Below are 23,707 nucleotides of genomic sequence, written 5' to 3' on the forward strand. Positions count from 1 at the left end.
TGGCTCTTCTTACCATGTGACCCCCTCCAACTAGTCCAAGTTCAGAACAAGTCCACCGTGTATGAAATAGCTCTTCAAAGATTTGAAAGTGTAGCCTTCTCTTCTGGCTAACCAACTGTTCCATCAACTTTTCCTCCTAGATGTGTTTTTCTGCATTCTCACTTCCCTGATAGCTTTCTGGACAGATTCCAATTTAATGGTGATCCTCCCAAATGGTGGAAACCAGAAAGGAACACATTTCTACCAGTGGCCAACCAGTGCTGAGTACCAGGGGACTAGAGGGTGCACTAATGACATGCACCAAGCATGCTAGTGAAGCCCAAGTTTGGGTTAACATTTTAGCAGGCCCGGTCACACTGTTGGCTTGGGCCAAACTTGTGGCCAACTGAATACTGAGCTGGTTTTCAAATGAATAGCTTCCAAGCCAGATCTCCCTAATCCCAGGCTTGTTGCAATTGATTTTTTGGATCCTCAATGTCACACTTCACATTAATCCCTGTCAAATCATGTTGCTTTGCCTCAGTGTTCTGGCCCTGATTTTACAGCCAGGGAATTGCGGAGCTGAAAGGCTTATTTGTACAGTCATCAGCTGTAGTCATCTCCCTTGCTGTCAGGGAACCTCCTCCTCCCAAATCCTCCCACTTCCTCCAGTTCCAGGCCAATTGATTTTCTTTGCCATGAGCCAGCCCTGGGCCTAACTCTTGCCTAGGGTGAGAGACAACAATGATTACCTCCTGCAGATTCCTTTTCTCTCTGCATCTCTCCTCTGTTTTGCCCCTGATTTCTCATACCTTCAAGTGTTTAGGGTGGTGATGTTTGTACCTTTTGCTTTGAGCACTCACTTTACCTGTTCCCTTCAGCTCTTGACAGCCCTGCCTTCCTACTTCCTCTTATTTATTTATTTGGTGATTTCCTGGCCTTTGACCCATTGTCTCTGGTCCTCAAGTTTCCCATGTACTCTTCTTTGAGAGTCCCAGTTCCTTGACTTTTCCCCCAATCTGATAACACCTTGCAGCTCTGTGTCATTCACAGGTTTGGTAAGTTCACTTTCTCTGATTTCAACCAAAGTATTCATTGCTAAACATCATTGATGAGGATTGAGCCAAAGGGAGCCTAAGTTGCTTAGTTAGAAATTAGGACTATTTTGAGTATACGTCAACTACCTTTGAATCCACCTAATGGCTCTGCATCTGGCCTTTTCCACGGGGGGATTATAGGAGACCTTATCAAATGCTTTGTGAGAATGAAGGAATACTACTATGTCCACAGAACCCTGGCCTACCAATCTGGAATCCTATCTTCAAAAGAAAAATGAACTTGGTTGGCTCTGACTTATTCTTGGTAACTCCATATTGGTTGTTAGTGATCACTGTCTAAAAGCTCTGTGACCATCTCTTGTCTTGGATTTTGCCAAGAATTAATGACAAGTTTACCAATATGTGTTTTCCTGAATCCTTTGAATTTCCCAGAATTCATTTTCTGGGAGACTTGTTATTTGACTATCTTAAATCTCCTAACATTTCTTCTGTTCTCTGTTCTGTGGGTGATGCCAACTAGTACGTATAATAGGTCCAGGAACCCCCTTGATTCACCTGGTATAGGGGTCTTGATGAACTCATTCAAAGGAATCTGATAGTCTCATCACTAATTTTGGGCTTTAACTTTCTCTTTCCCTTATTTTTTCCCTCCCTTCTGGTTGGAAGACCAGTAATTCCTGTAGGTATACTTCTTCTTTGGGAACCCTGCTATTTCCCCCTCTCCTATTAAATGTTTTTTTTTTTAATTTTAAAGCAAACTGTGTAATTGAGAGGCTGAATCATAGTCATGAATCCTGTCACACCAAGGTTCTAGTTACCTGTAAGATCACATTCATATTCTTGTATTAAAATTTCAGGGCTACATATTCATTTCATGTACTTCATGGCTTTGGTCTATTGACATCGGAGTATATGAACATTGTTTCTAGCAGTTTCCCTGATTTCTGTTATGTATTTCTTCTCTCAGCTTCACAGAATGTGGCCCAGATTTCCATCTTGATACTTTTACACACATAAACATTTTAGAGGCTGGCCTAAAGGACTGTCCCGGCCAGGGGAACTAGAATGCTAGCCTGGGAAATGGTGTATCAGGGTTTCATCCAGGAAGATCACACCCTGTTGGTCTAGATCATGTAAGATGCTGTTCATCAAGGGTTACAATTTGGCCTGATACAGCCTAGTCCAAGGGCTTCACCATATACTCATAGCAACCTGTGATGACTCTTTTTACCTCTGGGAAAAGAGAGTGCTACCCAAAGGATAAGAGCAAATGTGGGCCAAGGATAAGTCACAAAGGTCAGAGCTTCAGGGAACCCTGTCTAACTCCCACATTTTATAGATGGGAAGACTAAAGGCTAGAGAGGGGCAAGGACTTGGCCAAAGTCACACAGAGTTTTGTTTTGTTTTACATGCATTCACATGTGCACACATACGCATACCCCCTTGGTTTTCTTTCATAAGAATTTATGTTTGAGGTAGTTCTGATAACACTAGAGTAGCAGAACTAGGGTTGGAGTTCAGGTCTCCTCATTCATGGGCCAGTTCTCTTTGTCTTTATCATATCACAGCCATTTTGCTACCACATTGACTTTTCAACTATTCTCAGACACAGGAGAACATTGCCTGGGTTGGGATCCCTAGATTTTATGAAAGGAGATCTTTAATGGGATGTCATCCTTTCCTGTGGGTTTAAATAAAATCTGCAACTGCTGTCAAAGTTTTGGGTTGTTTTTTATTTTTTTTAAAGAAATGAGAAGATACACATGGCTTTTATGAAAGTACTGTTCTAAAATGTGTCATGTTAATGTTTTTCAGGGAGTCCCTAAATCATCCTTCCTGACTGAGGAGAAGAGAGCCAGGCTGAAGACCAACCCCGTGAAGGTGCACTTTGCTGAGGAAGTGCTTGTCAGTGGACACAGCCAGGTGCGCCACTAGTCAGGGGACTGAGATTACTCTTCATGAAGGTGACAGGCTGCCTTCTGGCACTTAACTCCCTGCCCCTCTGGATTCTCACAGCACCGAGAGGATGCAGAGGGCATGCAGTACATTTGCTACAGGCTTTGTGCACCCTCTCAGTCAGATGTCAGCAGACCATGGACAAGGAGAGCTGGTTGGGGCTGTGGGCCATGGGTGGGGACCAGGCAGAAAAGCACTGGATCTGGCCCTCTGTTACTCTGTGACTCCATTCTCCTGCCCATGAAATTTCAACAGATTCCAATAGTTAATTTCTCATTGTGAATCTTTAAACTTATTATTACCTCTGAAGGTGATATATTGATAATAGTGATGGTGATGGTAGGGATTGCTTTTTTTTTTTTTAAGAGCCTATCATCTGTTGAACCTTTACTATGTGACCTAAACTTTTTGTATACATAATCCTTAGTCATTACAATACCCTGCAAGAAAGGGAATTTAATAAAAGAAGCAGAGGCTTAAGAGTTTAAGAGATTTAACCTCTAAGATCACATAATAAGAAAATGCAGGCGCCCGGTCTATGTGACTTCAGTTCTTTGGTTTTTCACCACGACATGCTGTCTAGTCCTTTTTGAAATGGAGATACCCAGAGTTAGGGGTTCAAAAGACAAATTTGTAAAGGGAAAAATGTTGGCTAAAGTTTGATATTAATGCAGATTCTTGGATAAAATCCATATTTATCCATAATTTACAAATATTCCCCCAGTGGTCTACAACTATGTCATTCCGAAATCAGCAATCATGATTAGATTTTGAAACTTTCAAGTCAAAACTTGTTCTTATCAGGTTTTCTCACCATAAACACCAGCAAATGGGGGCAGGTGGGGGTTATGGCCATTTTAACAATGGATCCAGGTTACCTGTTCCACATCCACAGAACCCTTACGTCCTACCTATCCTGCTACTTACCTGAGCACACTTTCAGTTAGAGCTAAGAGAGAAAGGTGGATTTGTTCAGGAAGGGTCCAGTGGGAGCCCTAATGCATTAATCAGATAAGACCTGAGATTTTGTCAGTCAGCAATATTTGAGTCTCTGTCCGTGTTTGTGAAAATGGATTGAACCTCTTTAGCAAATTAAATTTATATTCCATACAAGTTTTTAAGAGCTGTGCATAGTGATGAGTAGTGAGAGTGAGAACCAGGTAGCAGGACAAGTAGAGAATAAGGGCACTACAGGTGTGGACCAGATCACCTGGTTGGTGGTTTGTTAAAATGACCACGACCTCCCATTCACTGGTGTCTATGCTGAGCAGACCAGAAAAAGACAAGTTTTGACCTGAACTGGCTACAAAACTGGTTCAGAGTTTTGGAGGGATAGGGAGTTTAGAGGAACAGCGTTCTCTGAAAAAGGTGTCTCTGGAAAGACTTGCAGTTGGGGCACCCAAGGGGAATTGACGGGAGACTCTGCATCAACCACAGGAGGCAGAGACAGTGAAACCCGTGAGAGTTCATCACTGTGACCTGTCTAACTCATCCCTTCAAGTGTTTAAAGGTTGATAAAATTGCTAGTTAAATTTTTCCCCTTGGGACATAAGACTGCCTCAGAATGCACAGTCACTCTAGAAGGATCTGAAATAGTAAACCAGCACTGGAAATATGTGCTCACAGTTAAAGAAATACAAAGGAAAATATTAAAAAATGATCCTGTATATTAGTAAATGAGCACAAATAGAGAAAATACATATGCCCTGATGCTGAGAAAGTAACTACAGTTGTCCACTAACTAGTGGCTTTTGTAAATTGGTTTAAACTTTTTGGGGTGGAAAAAAACAAAACTTGGTGACTGCCATAAAAAGTGACCCAGAGATTGCATTTCTGTTAAGGTAGTCTATAAAATAATTTAAAAGCAAAACTTCATATATTTAAAGATGTGGATATCTATAGTATCAGTATTTAAAATAGCCCCCAAAATGCAAGAAATACTAAATGTCTAGGACAGAGGAATGGTTAAATCAATTCTGATATTTCAACTCAATAGAATATTTTAAAGCCATTAAAATTATAAATACTAAGCCTACATAAAAATTGTATATGAAATATGTGTTGGGTAAAAACTGAACATAGAATTGTGTATGTTCTATTATTACAGCTCTCTAAAACTATTTACAGATATAGATAAAAATTAGAAGAAGCCTTAGAGAATAGTAAATGGTAGTAATGTGATATTGTTATGGATGTATTTTTTATAGGCCTTTTAAATCACAAAGAAAAGTACCAAGGAAAAATTTTTCACTTGGGAAATCAAAAGCTTAAGATTTCTAAACACCCAAAGCCAGAGAAGTAAGATGACAGCAGAGCGAGCAGTCTGAAATCCTGCATCCTAATGGAGTTTGAAATGGCACTGGAATATGAACCTCTTCCTTTCCCTTCCATAAAAATACTGTGGTTTAAAAAAAATTATAGAGAATGATGATTGTGAGTCTTGCTGAGAAGATACAAGCACCCTTGTATTTAGAAGATGCACGATTCTCATCTGAAAAGGCTGTTAGGTGTTTTGAAAAAGATTCTAAACTTCTTTATCGACCCAAACTCTTTATAGATATAAGTGCTGGAGTGATTCTAGCTCAAATCTTGGGGACTCTAGAATCTCTCAGTGCTTCTCGGGGACACCAGCACCGAGGGCCCTTTGTATTTGCACCTAAACGCTCAGAGGTCACTTCTTATGAGAGCTGGAGGGATTCTCCAAAACCCTGCCGTGCTCTACCCCAGGAGTTCGGGCTGGTGTGGGGTCACCAAACACAGACAGTCCTGTGCCTCTTTCCCAAAAAGCCCTCCAAGTGTGGCAGAGTCCCTTAGGAGGCCTCACATATCTAGGGTGATGGTTGGGGCGAGTGGAGGTGGAGAGCCTCCTTCTGCCCTTTGGTGATGTTTCACTACAGGGAATGCAGCAATCAAATGGGGGTGGGGGAAGCTCTGAGGGAGTGTTCCATCCCAGCCCCACCAGGCAGGGTACAACAATCTCAGAAAGGCCCATTTCGGACAGGATGCATGCTGGCCATCTGGCTTGCCAGCTTGCATCCCATAAGGGTGGCAGCCAGCAGCGAAATGTCAGGTGATGGTCATGAAGACATTGCACAGGATTGTGCAGTGATATCAGTATGCTCATGGCAGGGCTTGCCCTCTCTACCATTTGTCATATCTGACAGTTCTCATGAGTGTCCCTTGACACAGCATGCCTCCTGTCCATTGGAGAAATTCCCAAATGCAAGGAAGCTACCCCTGACATGGTGAGGAGGTTGGGGAAGATCCTGCTCTCTAAACCAGACAGGGCTGGGCGGCCAAGGATTTGTCACACCCAGGGGCAGGAAGGGTGTGACAGGGACACAACAATATTCTTGTGTTTTCCAGGGTAACTCTCTGCTGTGTATGCCCAATGTCCTCAAGCTGTACTTGGAGAATGGACAGACAAAAGCTTTCAAGTTTGATACAAACACAACCGTGAAGGTATTAAGAATAAATTTGAACCTCTTTCCAGGAGAATTTGCTGGCTCCTAGGACCTCCAGGCATCTTGCCCTGCATCTGCCTGGGTCTCCTAACCACCATGGTCTGAACACTTGCAATAAGCCAAGCACTGTGTTATCTCATTTAGTTGTACAATTGCCCAGCAAGATGGTATTTTTTATCACCGTCTTGCAGGGGAGGAAATCAGGACTCAGAGGGATGAAGTGACTTGCCCAAGGTCATCTTAGATCTCCTAAGCTTTCATCCTTAATCACCAGGCCTCCCTGCCTCTTGTCTGTGAGTCCACCTGCTACCCAAGACACTCTAGAGCAGCTAAAAGCCCAGGTGAGATGTCAGGAAAGGCCCAGGACCCTGGATGTTCTATTCTGCGTTAAAGTCAGTTCAACTTATATGGAACAAATTCCCCCATATGAGATACTCTGACAGAGGTTAATGAGCTTGGTAAAAGGTGGTCTCTGTTTTAAGGAGCTTGCAGTCTTGTTGAGGGAGGGTGGACATTCAAGACTCTACCAATAGTCCAGGCAGGATGAAATAAGGGCTGTGAAGAGAGGGACAAGGAAATGCTTTTCATGCAAATGAAGACAACCATCTGTTCCAGCCCGTCAAGACATCAGACAAGGCTTGGAAACAAAGCTGGACCTGAGCTGAGCTCTTGGGAGCAACTAAGATCTCAATAAGGGCAAGTAGGGACAGGGCAGTTGAGGGGTGGCATATACATCAGTCTGAGGGAGTCACATGGACTAAAACAGCCATAAAAATGGGCATTGCCCAGGAAATAGTGAACCATCCAGCAGGAGTGGAGCACAAGCCATTTTCTTGGGGGAGGAGTGGCTATGGAGGGCCTCAGATGCCAGGAAACAACAGTTTGGATTTTGTCCATAGATAATAAGGGGATGGCACTGACGGTTCTTAAACAAGGGAGTAAATAGTGTTGGAGTGAGGCTGCAGTGACGAAGCAAAATAAGTTGTTTAAACATTAAAAATTGTAAGAGGAAACATCGAGCCCAGCTCTTCTGGTATTGGGGAAGACCAGGTTCAGGTGGGCCAATGCAGCTATAGCTAATAGACAGTAGCTAAGACAAACATACACACACATACATCCATACAGTACATTCACACACATGCACACATGCACACAATGCACACACATATGCACACACATACCTAGTGTTTCTCTCTGGCATCTTCCTTTGGCAATTCCTAGAGAGCTGCTCCAAATGCCCTATCCTATTCCTTCCTAAACATGACTTAGAAGAAGCTGGAGAAAACCTCTCTGAACCCAGGAAGCTCCAAGCCCAGAGGAGGAAGGGAAGGGAGGAACAGATTTTAAGTGTTTACTACATGCCACACACTCTCCCAAGCACTTCCTTGTATGTTCCCTCATTTAATGCCCCAGTAACCTCATGAAGTGACCAGTGTTATCCCCTCTTTGCAGATGAGAAAATAGGTCCAAGAGGTCTAAAACTTGCCAAAGTCAGCTAGCTCATAACTGGCTTCAAACTTGGACTGTTTTTGAACTCTGTGCTGGAGCTTATCTCTCTGCCATTCTGCATGAACGGAAAGATTTTGCAAATAAATTAGACAAGAGTTCTATTTCTGTCATCTTTGATCAAAGAGGATTGGAAGGGTTGATTTCTTTAAAGTGAGTCCTCCCTTGGTGGCCAAAAATTTTTTGAGGTGGTATTTACAATAAAAGCCCGCATCACAGAGGAATTAAACTCAAGATGATAAAGAGAGTTGGGAAAAATGAACAAGGACTTAGCCAGTATAATACTGGTTAATCTTACTTGTCTGTAGTAGCTAAATTTTTTAAAGCAAATCTTTTAGCTCTTTATGAAAGAGAGAGAGGTGGATATCAACAAATCCTATGGTTGCAAAAAGGAACATCACTGTCAGTGCATCAGTGGCTTCTCTACCCGGCTCCCTTACCAAGGGAAGAGAAATTCTTATATAAGAAAGCCCTCTTTCTCTAAATCAAGGAAAAGAATATGTTATTTGATCCAGGAAACATTTCTGAGACTTTCTGTGTGCCAGGCATTTTTGTGTGCCAGCTTGGCTGTTATGTACCAGCTTGGCTGTTGGTGATACAGAAACAAATTACCCAGGGTCACCCTGTTAGGAAGCCCAGAGTCATAGCATGGGGCTGGGGTGAGGAGTTAAGACCTGGGGATAAGTCACAAAGGGTAGTATGCTTAGGACCATGAAAGTGGGACAGAAGCAGTGTGGTATGGGCTCAGGGGAGAGAGAGCTTCCAGCTGGGTGGCAAGGAAAGGCCTCCAGGGAGTGCTAGCCTACATAGCAGATGTGGAAAGATCAAATGGACTTTGACAGGCGTGGGTCAGGAGTGATGTTTGAAGACGGCATCCAGACGTGGGGAACAGCACCAACAAAGACCCAGAGGTGGGCAAGTTTGGCAAATGTACGGGGCTTGCGAGCAGGGTGCATTGAGATAAGCAGGAGACGATAATGAGGGAGTAGTTTAGCACCTGATACTTGAGAGGGTTGAATATTAAGCTGAGGAATTTGGATTTTGGCCAGTGGGCCATGGGGAGCCACTGAATGTTCTTGAGCCAGGGAGAACATGACCAGTACAAGCCTTAGACAAGTTCCTCTAGATTAGGAATTAGCAAACTTTTTCTGTAAGGGGCCAAATAGTAAATATTTTAGTTTTTTTCAGGCCACAGGTTCTCTGTCATAGTTACTCAACACTGCTGTTATAGTGAATGGCCATGGCTATGTTCCCGTAAAACTTTAATTGCAAAAACAGGCAGTGGGCTGGATTTGGTCCACAGGTTATGGTTTGCCAACCTTTGCTCTAGATGCAAGGTAGAGAATGGTTGGGTGGTGGGGAGGTCCACAGAACAATACCCTTCAAAGCCAGGAGAAATACATGAGCTCAAGGCAGACGTACGTGGAAGAGTGGGGAAGAAGGGACAGAGTCAAGAGACAGGGTTTCTATCATAGCCAGCACAATGCCTGGCACACCACAGGCACTGAATTAATGTCGTTGAGTTACAGAAGCAGATAGACTCTTCAGGACTCAGTCACTGGTTAGTTATGGGGTGTGATGGAACAAGTAGAGAGAGGACTCAGAATTGGGAGCAGGAGGAGTGGGGTGACACCTAATGGTTTGGGACTTACTGAATTTGAGGTTCTAGCAGGACATTTATGATTTTTATTTATTCATCAAGTGAAAATTTGCTGAGCATCTACTAAGTGCCAACCAAGCATTGGATATACTGTCTGATGGCGCACAAGACAGGCAAGGTCCACATTCTCAGGGAGTTCACCATCCAGCAGGGTGAAAGACAATACGCAAGAAAGGAAGCACTAGCAGTTAGCACGTGCTGGATACTTACCATCCACAAGGTACTGCTCTAAGTGCCTTTATGGGGAAATTAATGTACACAACAACCCTGTGAGGTAGGTGTTGATATTACTACCATTTTACAGATGCAAACATAGGCATAAAGAGAGTAAGCAATCTATCCAGGGACACACAGCTAGCAAGTGGTAGTGCAGGCTTAGAATACATTCACTGTACTATAGCTGTTAATTGAAGAAAATAATGCTGAATAATGATGAGGGAAATAAACAGGAACCTGGGACAGAGAATAACAAGGACACTTACTTTTCTATTCAGTGGCCGGAAGAGGTGGCCTTTGAGCTGAGACTTGAAAGATGAGAAAAAAACAGACTTGTAAAGAGCAATGGGAAAAGTATACTAGGCAGAGGGAACAGCATGTGTGAAAGCGCTGAGCAGCAAAGCCCTTGTAATGACACAGGGACTCTGGAGTGAACAAGAGGAGTGTGACATGGCAACTGTAATGCACAGAATTAATTGTGATTCCATTCTGTCAGCCACTCTGAGAAGCAGGCATCATTATCCTCCATTTTGCAGAGGAAGAAACTGAGGTTCAGAGATTTACCTCAGTCATGTCACAAGTGGTTGGTAGGATTCTGCCTAGTAAGCAGTTGAAGACACAAACTGAGAATTCCAGAGAGGAGATGAATCCAGGAACATTGAGGAAAGAGGCAGAAGCGCCCACTGGATGGCTTCAACCTTCCCAGTGTGGCCGTGTGGGCATGCTGGGGTCCGAGGAGAGGACAGCGGTGGGTGCAAGGCCATAAGGGGCCTGACGAGCGGGAGCTGGAGCCCTGCCTGAGTTGGCAGTGAGCCCATCAGCACAGGCTTTTCTCTCCCTAGCTGCACCGAGAAGCAGAGAGAAGGCCAGAGAAGGCTTCCCTTTTCTCAAATGACCCCTGTGCCTCTCTATGCCTGCTAGGACATCATCCTCACAGTGAAGGAGAAGCTGTCGATCCGAAGTATCGAGTACTTTGCACTGGTCCTGGAAGAACAATACAGTGTCTCACAGCTGCACCTGCTGCATGAGGAGGAGCTCATCCAGCAGGTAGGGAGGATCAGCTGCCTGCTCCTGGCAGGCACAGGCCGGGCTGGCTGCACATCTCGGCCAGAACCTGTGGGGACAGGGCTCAGGATGTCTGCAGGTTTGATGCACTTCTCATGCCCCAGAAGGCAGAGCTTGCTCAATCTGGGCATAAGAGGACAAGAATCAGGCCTGATTTTCATCAGGGCACAGATTTCAGATCCCCATTCTGCAGATGTGAAGACAGAGGCTTAGAGAGGTAAGGTGATGTTCTGCAGATAATCCAGCTAACAGAGCCCCAATCTTTTGCTTCCATCTCTGATGATTTGCCCTTGAACCTGCTGCCTTTGAGATGTTAGGGAAGCATTTGTTCCTGTGTCTAAGCCCTTTTTGTGGGTCTTAGCCCCCAAGATGGTCCCTGATGGCAGGATAGGGCAAACACAGCTGATTCATCTGTACCACTCAATCTTTCAATCATTCAGTAATTTGTTGTACCAGTGTTTTAAAGTCAACAAATACTCGTTGAGTGTGTACTATTACAAAGATGAGTAGGATTTCAATAATTGGAAAATGGTAAGGGGCTTTTTAAGTGAGGGAACTGCATGAGTAAGGTAAGACCTCATAGAAGCCCCTATGAGCATTCTTCATCACAGATGAGTTCTTACCCAGTCACTCACCTGTTAGAAGGTTTGCTGCTTGCAGACTTTTTAATTACTTCCATTTGCATTGGGAAAGAAAATCAAATTAAATCCCTAAAATAGTTTAAGTGAAAAAAAGTAAGATGCAGAATGGTATGTATATTATGTGTGGAAGAGAAAAGAATATACATATGTTGACACATGTGCGTGTGTGCGTGTGTGTGTGTGTGTGTGTGTGTATAGACTGTCTCTGGAAGGGGCACACGAGCAACTGGAGACTGCGGTTTTCTCTTGAAAGGGGAACTCAGAGATGGGTCAGTGGGAAACATCATCCTTTTGAATCTTTTACACCTATAGGAAAGAAATTTCCTATATAAAAAAGAATCCTTTATACCTATAGGAAAGAAAGTCAAATTAGGAGCAAGGTCTATGGCTATCTTGGGAAGCACTAAAATTGAAATCTCTTGAGACTAGCTTTGTCTTTTTTTTTTTTTTTTAAAAAGTAGTGTTGTAAAATAACTACGAGGACAAAAGCAGTTAGAAGATTAATAATATCTCCCTTACTTACCCCTCACAGGTGGTAGAAAGGGAGGAGTCACATGACTACCGCTGCCTCTTCAGGGTGTGTTTTGTTCCCAAGGACCCCCTGGACCTCCTGAAAGAAGACCCTGTGGCCTTTGAATACCTCTATCTGCAGGTGACTATGTCTGTGCTTCCTAAAATAACAGTGGTTGTTCCCAATGATGGCACATTGGGTTATTTTGAACATAACCTCAAGGCAATTAAGCAATTCCCTGATAGGGATTATCTTTATCTGAAGGAGGATGGGCTTGATTATCCTTCAGAATTCCCTTTTCTGTCACTGGGTTGCTATGTTAGGAGATTTGCAATATAATAATGAAATTCAGGCTTAGTCCACAATGTGGATGATATATTTTCTAATACCATTTTAGGATCTTTAGAATTACAGTTAGTATTGCTAAAAGGGGCTTTAGTGCTTCGAAGCCTCATTTTAGAGATGATGAAACTCAGTTTTGGAAAGGTCACATGATTTGTTGGGGTCACCCACTTAGTGGCAGAACCATCCACTTAGTCGTTCCTTGACCCCTGGCCTGGTGTTTCTCCTTAGGTGAGAGTTATTATTTCATTTTTATTCTGATGAAAAAGAATTATTTGGGGGGCCATCACCGTTTTACAGACGAGATAACCCAGACTAGGTGGATTAATGTGCCCAAAGCCTTGCAGAAATGGTTGCAGAAAATAATAAGAATAATAACAACAATGCCATCAATACTTTATGTTGTATAATGTGTGCCTTATAGCTGCTTTCATACACATTATCTAATTTAAACCTCACGGGAACTGTGTAAGGTAGGTTTATTCTCAGTTAGCAATGGAAGATACCAATGCTCAGAGAGTCTTGGTAACCTAACTAGGGTCACACAGCCAAGAACTGTCAGAGCCTGCTCTCAAAGCTGAGCTCCTGGTCCTGCTACCTTTCACCTAAGAGAACCAGGGGACACAATATGTCCGTTCTTGTTTCCTAACTGCTCTATCCATTCTCTTCTAGAGCTGCAGCGATGTGCTCCAGGAGCGCTTTGCTGTAGAAATGAAATGCAGTTCTGCACTCCGGCTCGCAGCCCTGCATATCCAGGAGCGGACCTATGCATGTGCCCAGCCACAGAAGATCTCTTTGAAGTATATAGAGTGAGTGGGAGGGGACAGCAGCAGCACTGCACTTGTAACTTGTTGGCCCCTGTCCGGGATGGCCAGATGCCACAGAAAGCTGATATTCACCCACCTACCCATCCATCTGTCTGTCACCTTTCCATCCCGGCCTGGCTCCCCTGGATGGCAGATCCTAGCTGCTCCAGTCCAGATGGAATGACACAGGATCCCCTTGTAAACTCCCAGTTCCTGGGGGATATCTTGGGAAATCAGTTGACAACTTTAGTGTTAAGCTTTTCTTAGGGCAAGAATGCCTTGGAAATTAATTTTTCCTGGGGGTGTGAACAAATTCCTAGTGCATTATATCCCCACTAGGGCAGTTTCAAGTCCTAGGATTCCAACACCTCCTGATTCTTAGCTTAGAGTTGCTCTGGGCGGCATCACCCAGGTTTGCCAAGCCCCTCCCCAGATCTCAGCTCCGTCCTGTCTGGGCATCAAAATCAGATGGGGAATCATATTTTAAAAATACAGCAGGTCCTTGGCCCTACCCCTGATGTATTGAGTCAAATCTCTAGGGAGTGAGGTTTGATAATCTGTATTTTCAACAAGTTTGTGGGAGACTTTGAGGCTGCTTGGCTGGCATCATTCTGAAGCTTGGCCTTGGAGATTCGTTGGTGCTGTGTTGCCCCATAAGAGTGTTATACATGTGCTGTCATTTGTCACACAGGTTGTAGTGAAAAAGATTGAGAACTCCTGTTCTGATTAATAGAGTACTACTCCAAGAGTAATGAGCTCCCAGAATGATCAATGGGGTTTAATTCCTGAATGGCTGTGGTGATTTTTGTGGAGTGTGTGTGTGTGTGTGTGAAAGAAAAATATGTATATAGTTCTTCCAGTGGAGAATGAGTCTCATAATTGCTGTATTGTGGGAACATGAAGTGCTGAATCAAATGTACTTATGCTCTTCATTAGAGCCAAGTACACTGCAAAAATGGGCCTCCTTGTCTCCAATGTCTCATGGCAGGAAAGACTGGGGAATAGAAAACTTCATATCTCCAACTTTACTCCGAAATATGAAAGGCAAAGACATCAAGAAAGCCATTAGCTTCCACATGAAGAGGAACCAGAATTTGCTAGAACCCCGACAGAAGGTAATGTCACAGTGGCCTCTGGTGACCCACCCAACTGTCTGTTGTGAGACCTCAGAGAAAACATTTTCAACATTGCTTGGATTTTAGGAAAGTGAATAACTCTGATGTCAACATTTTTTTTTCTATTTAAGCAACTTATTTCTGCCGCTCAGCTACGTTTGAATTATCTACAGATCCTTGGGGAACTCAAGACTTACGGTGGGAAAATCTTTAATGCTACTTTAATGGTATGTATTAAAAAACTGTGGAACCCTACTCTTATAAGGGACATTAGAAGTCCTCTGAAAATCAATGTATCTTTTAGCCTAAAATTCCTGAGAACTCTTATCATGTGCTAGAATTTGTTCGGGAATCTAAAACGTACACCATTGGCAAGTATTTTTCATGCTTTGCTTTCACCATCTACCATCTAGCTCTGTGACAGATGGTGGGGGAGGCAGAGCTGAACAGAAGGACAAAACAAGCTACTCAGTAAGACTAAGCAAAGCCATGAGACACGTACAGGGCTATTGCTGTGGAGTTAGACAACAGAGGGTAGCTCTGCTAGCTTCAGGATGAGGACAGAGAGAAGAAGGAATTAAAGGAGGCCAAGAAGGTTGGATTGGGCTAGACTTCAGCACAGAGGAAAGGCATTCTGGTGAAGGGCACCGTAAGCAGTTTACTCTGGAGCTGTGGGTGTATGAAGGTGAAGTGGAAAAATTAGAAATCATGAAGGAAAGGTAGGAATGTTAGACTGCTGGGCTGGGGCCCCTGTTGTTCAGAAGACCGGAAGAACTGAGGGGTGGGCCTGAGAAGGGAAAAGAGAAGCAGAAGAGCCCTCTGCTCTGTTCCTGTTCTTCCTCCCCCTCCTTTTTTGGAGCCTAGGCCTATAGCATGTGCTTTTTAGCAATCAGTGTGGGTGGGTGTGGTTTGAGGGGACACTCCCCCATCACTGTCAGCCCCAGAACTCTCCAGCACAAAGCTGATTACCAATTAGAGGTTAGTTTTTGTTTTGTTTTGTTTTTTAAATATTAACAGAACTCCTTTAAGAGGATTTGGTGTGCTTCTCAGTCATTTACAGTGATGGGTCAATTTAATCAGATCATTGCCCTAACAATGTAGAGAATCAAGGTTTTGAGAGAAAGGAAGAGCATCATATAGTTAGAGAAGGGAAAAAAATAGATGGAGTCTTTGTTTAAATAGAAGACCCAAAAAGTGGAAAAGAAACCCAGAAAGGAAGCTTTTGAAAAAAGGTACAAGAAGAACTTTCCAATTTTTCCAAGGCTAATTCTGCCTTCTCCCAGCTGTCCAGTTTCTGTTCCTAGTCTCCCTTTACTTAGGAAAGAACTGGTGATGGGAGAAGCAACCAACCACATTGAACTGGCTCAGGGTGCTTGCTGGACACTGGGGGTTACAAATAGAGATAAATACAGACTGTGTTGTCAAGGAACTTGACGTGGAATTATTATTGACTTGAATACTAATAATTACAATAAGAAGTCATAAGTGCTCAGTGCTATCAGAGAAGTACAGAGGAAATAGTGTGAGCACAACAGAGAGGAAAGAGCCTAACCTGGTTCAAGGAGGCTGAGATGAGGCAGCTGCTTTCTATAGGCAGTAGGTTTTGATGAAAGCTTTTAAAGAAGGGTCAGGATTTTAAAAGATATTGAAGGCAGGGAAGGGATTCCAAGAGGAAGACACAGAATGAATATAGGCACATAGGTATGAAAGTACAGATTGTATTTATGGAACAGGTAGTAGTCTTCTGGCTGAGTGCTCTATTGGAAAGGGTCTTATGGGAGATAAATTTATATTTGATTTAGCTGTAGTTGGGGCCCAAGTTAGGCAATAGTCTAGGGGAATGGTGGTAGGACCTAAGGTAAGAATCAAGGAGTTTAGAGAGAGGTGTTATTTCTTACATGTACAATGTATTTTCATTAGCTTGTGAATGGAAACTAATTCCCCTTCCACCCTTCTGCAGTTACAGGATAGAGAATCCTACATTGCCCTTCTAGTTGGAGCCAAGTATGGGATTAGCCAGATTATCAATAGCAAACTCAACATCATATCCACATTGGCAGAGTTTGCAAACATCAGTCGCGTAGATCTGACAGAAGAGTCTGAGAAAGTGAGCATGGTCAAAGTGTATCTTCAGGACGTCAAGGTAACACAAGGGGGAGAGATTCTGAATCCAGCTTCTGGAATTTGGGGCTAAATTATTCTAAGGTAGTTTATATGAGTTTTGAATAATAATAAAGTCTAATGTCCAACATCTGCTTAAAAAGACGGATTGTCCATCCTGTCCCATCAAAGGGAAAGTGGTTAGCAGTGCATTTTCCTGGGAAGGTCCTAAAAGGTATTTAGTATAAACTGAGCTGGACCACGTTCTCTCCCGATGGAGAAGTTCCTACTGGGTTCAGAAACTTAGATGGAAAACAGCAGAGGATTTTTACCATACATGTATGAGACCAGATGGCTGCCCAAGAGTTTTGAGTGGCAGAAATTAATATGGGCAAATAGTGCAGAGTACCTCCTGAGCCTCTCTGAAGGGTCCTACATTTATCCTGCCCTCCTTTGATTTAATCCCAACGTGCTCAAGAATGTTGCTTTATTCTTCTTATCACCTTCTTCATTCTCCATTTGTTCTTGCTCCTTTTCCTTTTCTAGTCAAGTCTTCAAGGGTCCCCATTGCATGAATGAGCAGGGTAGGATGGGGTGGTTGGGGTGGGAGTCTGGGGTAGAGGATGGAGAGGCAGGAGACATATAGATTGGATGACAGGAACCCACTCTGCATGTGTGAATATGTGTGTGTGGGAGTGTGTGTGCATGTGTGAGTGCATGTGTGATTGTGTCTGTACGTGTGCATATGTGTATGTTCATTTAAGCCGTGCAGGTGAGAACATGGGGCACCAGGAGGCCTGCCTATGGACCGTGGCTGGATTTACTTGGAATCTCTCATTGGCCTCACACTGTATTGCTGTCAGTCTTCAGACTGTCCTCTGGCCCTTGATAAACATGAATGTTCTCTTTGCCTTCCAAGGTTCTGACTTTGCTGCTGGAATCGAACAGCGCAAAAGACCTAGCCTGTCTAATTGCTGGGTACTACAGGCTGTTTGTCGACCCGGTTACCTCCATTTTCCTCTGGCCTGGAAACAAACAAGTGCACCGGGTATCTGCTGAAGAAGGTGAGGCACTGAGTCTTGCCCCAGTAAGAACAGGCCATTTCACTGTCCTTGTAGGTAAGGGCAGCCTACAGGTGGTGAACTGAATTGAGATGAGACTTCAACTCAAGTGGATGAGAGCTATTTCTCCATTTAATTCCTGGAAAACTGTTGTTGTCTTTCCTGAATACTAAATAGAGAAGCTTTATTTGTGCCTGAAATTCTCCAAAAGCCAAGGAATGCTGTTGAAGATCTCTGATTCCTTATAGTATTTTCTAAAATCATCTCTAAGATCCACTGTATTTTATCATCTTTTCTCATCAAAAAGAGATGCCACTTGTTCAGAAAGTAGATAACCTGGCTCGTCTTTCATATCTGTGCACTCTTTTGCATTCTCTGGAATTATAATAGAAATTCTCAACCTTACATGTTTAGAAGAAGAGGGTATCTGGAAGACAAAAGGGATTTGAAATCATATGTAAGGAATGAAGAAGTGGAGGGCAGGTGAGACAGTCTCCCAGGCCAACTCCCCGTTTCTGTCAGGTTTTTGCATCCACACTGTGGATGTAGCATTTTCCCACTGGTACGCTGGTAAGTGTTTAACATCTGTTTCTGCAGGGCAAAAAAAAATCTGATTTGAAGCAATTGCCTAATTCTGTGGGATAAACACTCCCACCATGGCTAATCTCAAGCCACTAACGTGATGTCACTGAATGTGAAGGTGGGAAGAGATGCTCAGTAGCGCATCACTATAGAGTGTTTCCTCCATATGGATGAAATAGGCATAAATCATCTCAGTGGAATAGATAATGAAATATAGTAAAATACTTAGGCAGTAATGAGCTTTGGGTATTTGTTTTTATGCAATGTATTTGTGAAGGAGGGATGATACCCCAGAGTCTGGTCATGGAGACAACACGGAGTGGGAGCAGTACTGTTATGGAGGTTGGTGGCGGGAGGGACTGCACTGCCAGGCAGGCAGCGGTGATCAGAGAAAGTGCTCTAAAGGAAGAAGTAGATCTTGAAGAACATGCTGGAGTTAACCAGGCAAAGGAAGGAGGAGAGATCATTTGGGGTAGAGGGGACATGGAGGCATGATACAAGGGCAAGGTCATGATCTGTAAGAAGCTCTCTGGGTGGCTGGAGCATGGTGAGGAAGGCTGCAGTGGCTGACCGGGCTGTTAAGGAGGGGTTGGGCCATAGATGCAATGAGGATGCTAAAAAGGGATATAAGCCATCCTGTGAGAGAGAACTAACTAGATAAAGAAGGAGTCAGGGCCACCTGTGAGGGTGACTAGACTAGAGAGGGGCTGTCCACTGAGGTGGAATAGGCTGCTGAGGAGAGACAGGCGTGTCCTGTGAAGGTGACTGGGCTTCTGAGGAGTGTCAGTGCTGTCCTGTGAGGGAGACTAAATTGCTGAGGAGGGAGAGGTTTGTACTATGAGGGGATCTGTACTGCTGAGGAACACTTGGGCCAACCTGTGTGGGGGACTAGGCTGCTGAGAAAGGTCATGGCCATCCTTTGAGGGAGACTAGACTACTTAGGAGGGTCAGTGTCATCTGTGAGGGGGACTATACTTTTGAGGAGCATAAAGGCCATCTTGTGTGGAGGACTAGGCTGCAGAGGTGCGTCTTGGTTGTCCTGTGAGGGGACTGGACTGCTGAGGTGGGTTCTGCATATCTTGTGAGGTGGACTAGACAGTGAGGAGGCTCAGGGTTGTCCTGTGAGTGGGACTAGTCTGCTGAGGAGTGTCAGAGCCGTCCTATGAAGTATACTAGGTTGCTGAGGAGGGTGAGGGGGGACAAGAGTACTGAGGGGGGTCAGGGCCATCCTGTGGGGGGGACTAAACTGCTGAGGAAGGTGAGGGCCAACCTCTGAGGGAATTAAACTTCTGAGGATGGTCCTGTTTTTCTTGTGAGGTAGATATTGCTGAGGAGCATCTGGGCTGTCCTGTGTGGGTGGGGGACTAGGCTGGTGAGGATCGTGTGGGCCTTCCTTTGAGGGAATGAGACTGCTCAAGATGGTCTGGGCAGAGCTCTCTGAGGGTGACTAGATGGCTGAGGAGGGTCAGGTCCATCCTGTAAGGGGGGCTATACTGCTGAGGAGCATCTGGGCCATCATATGTGGGGGACTAGACTGCTGAGAATGGTCCCACCTGTCTTGGGAGGTAGAGGAGACTGTTGAGAAAGGTGAGGGCCATCCTTTGAGTAGACTGCTGAGGAGGGTCAGGGCTGTCCTGTGTTGGGAACTAGACTGCTGATGAAGGTCACGGCCATCCTTTGAGGGGACTAGACTTTTGAGGATGGTCCTGTCTTTCTTGTGAGGTGGACGTAACTGGTGATGAGGGCCAAGGGGGTCCTGTGAGGGGACTAGACTTGAGGAAGAAATCAGGGATGTCCTGTGAGGGAGACTAGACTTCTGAGGTGGGTCAAGGCCATCCTATGAGGGAACAAGGCTGCTGAGGAGCTTGAGGGTGGTCCTGTGAGGGGGACTAGGCTGCTGAGGAGCTTGAGGGTGGTCCTATGAAGGGGACTAGACCACTGAGGAAGGGCAGGCCTGTCTTGTAAGGGGGGCATCAATGCCACACTCTGATTATAACTCTAGTGGGAGAAGTTAAACTCTCTTCTGTAGGCAAGGGAAGCCCTCCATGGGTTTTAGCAGGTTGTGTTGTGATCAGAGAAAAGTTTTAGAAAGGTCACTCAGGAAGCTTTTGGGGGAAATGAAATCGGAGACCTGTCTCAATGTCTTTCACCTTCCCGTCATGAATCCTTCCGGAATACTTGTAGCCAGAGGAGTTTTCACTGTGCTGAGAGGCCCATTGCACAGTGGATCTTCAAGGCCAGACTTCAGCATGATGCCTGCCTAGCAGCCTCAGAGTCCCCCCAAAGTTGCTAAAAAATACAGATTCTGAGGCCCCACTTCCTAGAGATTTGACTCAGTACTCAGGGGTAGGGGAAGGATCTGTTTTATTTTTTAAAAAATATGATTCCCCGTCTGGTTTTGAAACTCAGATAAGACAGAGCTGAGATTTGGTGAGGGACTTAGCAAACCTGGGTGATGCTGCCCATAGCAAAGTGAAATCTAATTAAATCCCCACCACGTTTCCATGAACAGATAGAGCTCTTTCTAAGTAGGGGTGGAGTTAATCCTGTCTCCTTTAGGTGGCTCATGCAGATGAGAGACAAGTGGTCTGATGGTACAGGGATAACATGGAATTTGGCATTTCTCAGATTCTGTGTTAGTCTAGGGTGATCTTGCACCAGTCGCCCTTCTGGTCCTCATATCTGGCAAGGGAGGGGAGGCAGAAGGACACACAGCCATCTTCCAGTCCTGGAATGCTGTTTTGTGATCCTTGGCGTCCCCTGTGTTGCAGGCTACGAATCCAGGGCTTGCAGCGATTCAGAGGAGTCCTCTGAAGTGGACTGCATACTAGAGCCTCTCTCTGACAGACACCTGGTGAAGCTGGGCCCCTGCAGACCACCCGTAAAAGAGGAGCAGCCTCCTGGGAACAGCCCCACACCTGAGGTGGCCAGGAGAGACCCAAGCACGTGTGGGGCCAGCAGCATTACAGACAGTGCCGAGTCTGAGGCATCCAACTCAGCCAACACTGAGAGCCGAGGCTCTAGGACCAGCGGCTCGAGTGAGTCCATGGATGCCCTGGAAGAGGACGACCTGGATGCCTGCTCCTCCAGTAGGTCCACCTTCTTCCACTTTGGCTTACCAGGCCTCCCAGAGAGTACCGATTCTACCAGCCAAGAGGAGAGAAGCAGGATTGAAACCAGTGGCTTCCTCTGTCTCCTGGATCTGGCCCAGAGAGCCAACTCTCAGTGCCAGAAGACAGAGTTTTCTGAGAGTCCCACTCCTGACACATTCAGCTGGGGACCAGAACTGAGCACAGTCAGGCTGGACCCCAGGCTGTACGAAGGCAGCCGGACCGACTACTACAGCCTGTGCTCCAGCCTCTCCCTGGCCAGCCACCTGAGCGATAGTTCAGAGAGCACAGCGTCCCGGCAGTGGGGAGCCCCACCAGCCTGGGGTCAGCAGGGCTGGACTGAGGCCCCGCCCAGCTCCACACTGGAAGCCCTGGCCCTGCACCCGCCACTGGCCTTTGAGGATGGCAGCTCGGATGAGGAATACTATGACGCAGCTGATAAGCTCACACCCCCAGACACCCTCTCAGGTGAGCCCTCCCCAGCAGGTCTGCAGACTCGGCAGGCAGCTCCTGAGTAACCCCCAGGGGCCAGAGCCCAGGGCCTAGGACCAAGCTTGAGAGAAAGATACACGAGTAAAACAGGGCCTTGTCCACTTTTGAGGAGGCAGACCTGGATGCTGTAGACAAACTGCAAGTGTCATGGCTTCAAATCAGGGCTGCAAGGGAGGTTCAGAGAACTGTGGGCAAGCAGAGATTGGAGGGATTCAGTCAACAATGGGAATCAGGGAAGGCTTCCCAGAGGAGGCAGCAAATGGGCTGCCTTGTGGGATAGACAGAACTTACAAAAAAAGAAAAAGGTTTGATAGGAGTGCACAACAACAGAAAGCCACACTGTCATTACTGACCCTGAAGCTACATTAAATGAGGCCTTGAAGCAAGAAGAACCTGACTGACAGGCCATCAATGGACTTGCAAGGCCTTTTGGGGGACAAGGGACCGTGACATCAGAAGGTAGAGGGCCAGGCACAGTGGCTCACACCTGTAATCCTAGCACTCTGAGAGGCTGAGGCAGGAGGATTGCTTGAGCTCAGGAGTTCGAGACCAGCCTGAGCAAGAGCGAGACCCCATCTCTACTAAAAATAGAAAAGTTAGCCAGGTGTGGTGGCACGCACCTGTAGTCCCAGCTACTTGGGAGGCTGAGGCAGGAGGATCCCTTGAGTCCAGGAGTTTGAGGTTGCAGTGAGCTGTTATCCCAGTATAGTCTAGCCAGGGTGACAGAGCCAGCCTCTGTTTCAAAAAAAAAGTAGGGCAGGGCATCTGTTGGCTGTGTTCCTATCAGGTTCCTCATATATTTCTCCACAAAGAGTATGGAGTATCTTTCCTCATGAAAGCATTTCCAAAGCTGATCTGAGATCCTTGCAGGACACATGTGTATGCCTACACACACACACACACACACACACACACGTACTCACACTGCATTCTGAGGGAAAAATATTGGAAAATAGCACAGAGATATCCTGTTACTCTCTGAGCCCCTACTCCCTGCCCTCCGGTGGTTTCCCACTGCTCTGGGGAGAAAGGCCAGCTCCTTCGTGAGCCCTGTGAGACCTTTTAAGGCCCTCTGTGATATGGCCTCTGCCTATTTCTCTCTCTCTTCCTGAGTCCTGTCTCTGCATTCCTGCCACACGCCACACAGACCTCCTTGCCACTTTTCACAAGTGCCAACTTCTTTCCCACCTCCAGCCTTTGCACACACTGCTCTCTCTGCCCCAAACATTCCTCACCCCGATCCTTGGCTGCTGGTGCCCACCCATCAGGTCCCCAGCTAGAAGCTCACCTTCTCAGGGAACAGGACCTGCCCAGACCAGGGCAGGTCTCTCCATCTCTGTCACACCTTCTTAAAGCACCCGAGGGCTTTTCCTGCCTGGCACTTAGCATTGCCTGAGATTATATATTTATTTGTACGACTTTGTGTTGATATTTTTCTCCATCACTAGCCTGAGTACTTTGAGTGTGGGAACTGTGTGTCCCCAGCACACAGTGTCTGGCAATTGTTGCTAAATGAATGAATGAACTCTCCACCGTCTACCCTGAGTTAATAATTGACTGTGCTGCTAGGGAAAGGACAAACCACGCCAGACTGTGCAGTGCTTCCCAAAGAACCCGGACAACAGCTTTCTATGCCCATGGCCTGCCCTGCCAGGCCAGCCATCGTGCTGGAGGTAGGATAGGGACATGACAGAGACCATTAGGCAGGGCCCTTTTATGGGAGTCTAGTCAGGGACACAAGGTTCATATTGGACGGTCTGTTTCCCACAGGGAACCAGTGTGGTGTTGAGAAGAGAGCCCAAAACTGGGATTCCTGAGCCCGGGTTCTAGCCTGGCCCTGCCTCACTGTGGGAGCCCCTCCTTCTTTGGACCTCAGAAATTTCTGTGGTCAGTGGCTATTGGTAGCCTAGGGCAGCAGCTCCCAAACATGGCTGGGCATCAGAGTCACCTGAGGGGCCTTGTTTAAAACTATAGATTCCTCAGTCCTCGCCTCAGAGATTCTGATTTAGGAGGTCTGGGGAGCAGCCTAGGATTTGATAAGAC

At 45.5% G+C, this 23,707-nt stretch overlaps 1 protein-coding gene across 3 annotated transcripts in view; it reads left to right on the top strand.

Annotated features, from left to right (window-relative positions):
• FRMPD1 (FERM and PDZ domain containing 1) overlaps positions 1-23,707 on the top strand; it is a 134,360-nt gene that overhangs the window by 107,217 nt on the left and 3,436 nt on the right. For all 3 annotated transcript variants that reach the window (XM_069474449.1, XM_069474450.1, XM_069474451.1), the window contains exons 6-15: positions 2,853-2,960; positions 6,360-6,455; positions 10,761-10,886; positions 12,078-12,197; positions 13,071-13,207; positions 14,193-14,319; positions 14,451-14,546; positions 16,280-16,462; positions 17,339-17,483; positions 20,834-21,640. In XM_069474449.1, the coding sequence (XP_069330550.1) occupies positions 2,853-2,960; positions 6,360-6,455; positions 10,761-10,886; positions 12,078-12,197; positions 13,071-13,207; positions 14,193-14,319; positions 14,451-14,546; positions 16,280-16,462; positions 17,339-17,483; positions 20,834-21,640 (1,945 nt within the window). The remainder of the gene's footprint in view (positions 1-2,852; positions 2,961-6,359; positions 6,456-10,760; positions 10,887-12,077; positions 12,198-13,070; positions 13,208-14,192; positions 14,320-14,450; positions 14,547-16,279; positions 16,463-17,338; positions 17,484-20,833; positions 21,641-23,707) is intronic.

The sequence above is a fragment of the Eulemur rufifrons genome, chromosome 7, assembly GCF_041146395.1.
Source record: "Eulemur rufifrons isolate Redbay chromosome 7, OSU_ERuf_1, whole genome shotgun sequence".
NCBI lineage: Eukaryota > Metazoa > Chordata > Mammalia > Primates > Lemuridae > Eulemur > Eulemur rufifrons.